This window comes from Antrostomus carolinensis, unplaced genomic scaffold (genome assembly GCF_000700745.2).
Source record: "Antrostomus carolinensis isolate BGI_N321 unplaced genomic scaffold, ASM70074v2 scaffold10770, whole genome shotgun sequence".
Taxonomy (NCBI): Eukaryota; Metazoa; Chordata; class Aves; order Caprimulgiformes; family Caprimulgidae; genus Antrostomus; species Antrostomus carolinensis.
The window spans coordinates 2,633-7,911 of NW_010287720.1; the positions used below are offsets into that span (position 1 = coordinate 2,633).

Consider the following 5,279-nt stretch of genomic DNA (forward strand, 5'->3'; position numbering starts at 1 on the left):
GCCCGCCTCTGGTTCCTGGGTGAGGAGCCACCACGTTAGGTGAGACTGTGCTGTCCATCTACAGTTACGACCCGTTTGCTTAGCAGCGTCACCTCTCCTTTTCTCCATAAAAAGTAACACTGAACTGAAACAGATTACATAGTTATAAAGACTTTGTGCCTCAAGAGTCACTTCCATCCCAAGGCTCTCTGAAAATCTTCCTGATGAAGTGTGACCTTCAAGGCACAACACTTCTAACTCAAGCAATTGTACGTATCACGCATTAGGACATATCACCAAGAAGGAAAATGGTTTCCTACTGTTTGTATCAGGAGAACCACAAGTTCAACAGCTGTTTTACAGTGTGAGACAGGCTTGCTACATTTGAATAGGTTCCCTCCTCATAAAGACTCCAAACAAAGCAAAATAAGGTAAAGGATTTCCAGCTGCTGTTAAAGGACAATGCCGTCAGTCCAGAAGCTTGCTTCCCATTCTGCACCATCCCAAAGCAGCTCTCCAGCTGTAGTCACCTGCTCTGTGGGATGCTTTGAAAGAAATCTGTTGATTTTTCTGCATCAAATACATTATGCTGTCATGCGTCAGATGCCTGAAACAGAGACCAACAACTCCTTCAATACTTAACATTCACTCCCTGTAGGTTTAGGTACCCTCACCTCCTCACTCCAAAAAGTAAAGACATTTCAAACAGTTTCACCTTCAGAGGAACATGTAAAGTGGCTGCAACTACCAAAACTGACGTTTCAAAGGACTTTCAAACTAGAAATGTGAAGAAAAAATTAATCGTAAAGTGGCCGCAACTACCAAAACTGACGTTTCAAACTAGAAATGTGAAGAAAAAATTAATCACCTCTATACCTCACTTACTCTTTACACTGTAAGACGTGGAACAAATTTGTCATCTGAAATCAAACTTCAACCATCTTAAATATTCCACAATCCCACTTCCTGTAACTCTTTAAAACACCAGAAAGTATCTTCTGACAAGGCACCTTCTATTATTAAGCCAAAAGGTGAAACTACAGAGTAACATACATGTAACTACAGACACACAGGTATCTAACACCAGAGGCGATCCCACCACCACGCTGAGTATGTCCTTTAACCTCAGAGCCCCGCTGCTCAGGCTATTCTGTACAGCAGCCCATATAGTGAACGTCATTTGCAGTAGAGGTGGAACTTGAGCACTACTAAGAGCTGTTAGAAGCACTGTCACAGGTAGTGTTAGAAATCATTAAAATACCGACTGGAAACACCAGAGTCCATTTGAAGAATTTATTAGTATCCTCTTTTTTTACAAGTTTTAGAAAAAGAATCCCAGGATTTTGCCTCCTGTGTGTTTTCGCCTAGCCTCCTCATGGTCCATGATGCCAGCTGAGGTTGTCAGTACAATGTACCTATTGAGAAAGAACAAATGTTCAGTTTATCGTTTCGTTCTAGGCTTGTGCAGAGCTGACAGCACTAACTTCATTTCTGTATCACAACAGTAAGATTGTTTCTGGAAGAATGGGCCTAAGGGCACTAAGACAATGAAAAAGAAACTCCTCTCACAAGTACAACTCTGCAGCGCACAAAGGACACTGACAGGCTTCTGTTCTCCAAACATCTGCCTAAGTCTCAGCAAGAAGTGTCCTTGCACATTCCCACCATACAGTTCAGCTGTTGCAGCAGCAGCAACTCTGCTTCCAGACAAAATCTGCTTCTACATTAGGCAGACGTTTTTCTTCAGAGCAGGTGGAGTTGCCATGGTGCCAGACAGCTCCTCAGCTCCCAGCGCTTTGTCTCTCAGTGTTTTGAGCACTGTGCACCGGAGCAGATGAGTATCTGGATCTGGACTGACACCTGAAGCAGCCTTAGTCATTGCTAATCCCAGCATCTGGATGATCAGCACACTTCACCCGCACAGCTTCGTGTCTGAGAACCTCTTGTCCTACCACTCTATAAATATTCTTAAAAATATGACAACACACACTAGCAAGCTATATGGGGACAGCTAAAGCAAGTGGCTTATCACTGGAGCTTTCAGAAGAGAAGTGACAAGGAACTGCTAATCCTGCCTTTGATGGGACAGGCTGGCTGCTGCACTGAGATTTGTGACTCCTGACTCAGTGAATTTTGGGAAGGAAAAACCTACTGCACAACACTAAGGTTTTCTATGTCGTGGTTTGTCTAACAGAGGCTCCGAGTCTCTCATCACTTCCTATCTAATCAATTTCTACATAATTAGGAGGGTAAATTTAAAGGAGTATAACCTACCTGCACTGAGCTGGTAACTTACACAACTCCTCCCTCATCTATGAATGGCCATTAACAAAATTAAAACAAGTAAGAGAAAGGAAAAATCCTATTTTTCCAACAAACTGCAGAAATGGTGAAACCAGGATTTACTGAAGCAAAAATAGCTCCTGGCTTAGCAGTGCCCCTTTTAAACTGGTTAAAAAGAGCATCTACATGGAGGATGGATTTTTAGACGGGTATCTACCTCAAGACTGATCAGAGAGGAAAGGTGTCAGGGAAGTCTAACTCAGGCACTATAAAAGCACAATAAAACCCCCACATTTCTACATAGGACAGATTTAACTCTTCTCTAATACTCACCCGAACTGACGTGAAGGCAGCAGGTTGTTCTGCCACTTTTCCAAATCCTTCAGCTGAACATCAAATCTGGGACTGATTACACCACACTGTAAAACAGAAATCCATTACAAACAGAAGAACCTTATAAACTGGATTTATACATTTGTCATTCCAGCTCATGGAATGAAAGGATTTCACAACTGCAATGAAAATATTTTTGGCAGCAAAAGACTAGAACACCAAGAAGTGCACTCCATTACCCATGGTACCAAGAAGTGCACTCCATTACCCATGGTACCAAGAAGTGCACTCCATTACCCATGGTACCAAGAAGTGCACTCCATTACCCATGGTACGGAACAGTGCCTCTGCTCAGGTAAGCTGAGACTCTCACATTGCTCTTCAGCTTGTATTTCCTTAGCCTTACTTCCTCCTCACCTAAATAGTGACTTACACTGCTGCTGAAGCTAAACCAACAAATTAGCAGCTAGACCTAGGAGAGCACAAAAGCATAAACCACTAGAGATTATTAAGCATGCTACATAACCAAAAAACCTGCCATCACTCAAGGATTTTAGTTCTAATGATCATAAATAGTTAGCAAAAAGTAACTGCAGATTTTAAACAGGGAGAAAGTAACATGCATAGAAGTTATCAAAGTTTTCACGTTAATAGTACTAATTACTGACCACGGCCACTACTACCACCTCCAGTTACCTCACTCGCTCCAACTACCTTAACAAACATCCAAGAGCAGAACAGAAGCACACTCCCTGCACTGCTGGACACTCTTCTGAACCAAACTGGTCCCTATTTCAACTACTGAGAGAAACGTTCAATGCAGCTGCACTCTGCCAGATCCGTTATGCAATTATCCTGGAAACGTTCAAGGAACGCTACATCCAAACCTGACACAGATTATTTTGATTACAGACACACAACACTAGTAACTTGGGTGGTGTCAGAACTCTCTGCCTACTACACTCAGGCAATTTTCAGCTGCAGTATTTGTTTATCAGGGAGATTGCCACCAATGTATTCTGACCAAGTAATTTTTTTCTTTCTTTAGTAAAGAAGCTTAATGGAAACAACAATGCACAGCATCCCAGAACGAGATGGCTCAGTATTTTGAGACAAAAGCATTTAAAAAAATTCCAAAAGACACATGAATACTTCACACACCCCAGGAACTTAAAAAGCACTGATTAACATAACAGTCAGCTTTCCCTCAACTGCAAGCAAAGCCCATCTAGCAGCAGCAGAAAGGCTGGTCTTCTCAACATTGCCAGGTGTTAAACATCAACTGGAAAGCAAGTCAGGTTCTATCTCTGAAGACAAGTCTCTAGATAGCTTGAATATCAAAGAAACAGAGAAATCACCAGGTAGCCAGAAAACCTTTAAAGAAAAAGACACAGCACTTGCAAGCAGACTTCCCTGAAAACGTCTCACACATCACAGTTTAACCAGAATGTCCTTGGCCAACCAGGCCACTATGAATCCAGAAAAATTAGCAAGCATCTGATAACCACTGATAATATCCACATCACTTCCATTTACGTGGATTCAATAAGTACTACCTTCTTTGCAAGTAATTCTTTCAGAACTGGAGTAAACAAGCGTTAAAAAAAATCTCATTTAAACATCTTCAGAGAGAATTGAATCCAGGAAGACAAATCCTACCTTGTTGAGTCTGCCTGTGAGATTGACAACAATCTTCCCAGCTCTGTGATCATCAATTATCTCAAATTCACCGATGTAACCTACAAAACATCAGCAGGCACATCAAATACAGAATAATTAGCTACATTAACACAACTCAATTAACTACGCTGTACAAAACTAGTTCAAGCACCTTGATTTACTTTTAGTCAAAAAAGCATCTCAGCACAACAGCACCCACACACCCAAACCAGGACCCAGGACGGAGCCGGCGCCGCGCTCGGCACTCACCGTGCTTCATCATCACGGTGAGGAACCGGACGATGACTTTGGAGCACGGCCTAATGAGAACCTGTCGCTTCCCACGTTTCTCTGCGTTGTTGATGCTCTTCAGAGCATCGGCTAGAACGTTCATGCGCACCATGGTGCCTGTGGGGAAGAGGGCAGGGAGGTTATGCACAGCAGCTTCTCAGCACAGAAATATTGAGCAACACGCTTTTTTTTTTTAAGGCTAAGACCCAAAAGATCCAAGACTGACAGAAAGTTACACCAAACCTCACAAAGCACATTCAGTCGTGTACTGAGACATGCTCCAGGATTCACAACTGTCACGACAAGTTTGGGAATCTGACACACGTATTTAAACTTGGCTCTTTCAACATGGACACTCCAAGATTTAAAACGAGCACCGAGACAACATTTCCTCAGTACAACACCTTCCCCAGGTGTGTCGTTTTGGACTTTAAAACCCAATTCTGCAGTATTAGCTCTGTTCAAACCCTGGGTGGTACACGGCATTAAGCAGCACAGATGCTGCTCAGCTTATTTGCAAAAACCTGCCAGTGCAACACAGCGCTCTGGAAAGTGGCATCAACTCTCGCATTCTCCTGATGAAGACCAGAGCCTCCCGCGGACCACAAGGCACGACAAGAACCGATGCTGCCGCCCCACCTGCTAACAGAGCCCGTGCCCCGACAGACGCAAGCAGGCCGGTCTCCTGACCTGGGCCAGGGGCCATGCCCGCGACGGCCGGCTCCTGCGGCACA

General features: G+C 43.5%; 1 protein-coding gene across 1 annotated transcript; it reads right to left on the reverse strand.

Annotated features, from left to right (window-relative positions):
* Positions 1-1,258: 1,258 nt before the first annotated feature.
* RPS15A (ribosomal protein S15a) lies at positions 1,259-4,721 on the reverse strand. The gene is made up of 4 exons (XM_010163939.1): positions 4,525-4,721; positions 4,255-4,334; positions 2,596-2,681; positions 1,259-1,394 (listed from the first exon to the last, which is right to left on the reverse strand). Exons 1-4 carry the CDS (start codon positions 4,655-4,657, stop codon positions 1,301-1,303), a joined length of 393 nt encoding a protein of 130 aa, XP_010162241.1. The 5' UTR covers positions 4,658-4,721; the 3' UTR covers positions 1,259-1,300.
* Positions 4,722-5,279: the final 558 nt, after the last annotated feature.

Excerpts from the sequence above, each read along its gene's own strand:
- RPS15A (XM_010163939.1), bottom strand. The coding sequence starts at position 4,657 with ATGGTGCGCATGAACGTTCTAGCCGATGCTCTGAAGAGCATCAACAAC. Across the intron at positions 2,682-4,254 it reads TCACAGGCAGACTCAACAAG|TGTGGTGTAATCAGTCCCAG; the intron begins GTAGGATTTGTC and ends TCTGTTTTACAG. Across the intron at positions 1,395-2,595 it reads CTGCCTTCACGTCAGTTCGG|GTACATTGTACTGACAACCT; the intron begins GTGAGTATTAGA and ends CTTTCTCAATAG.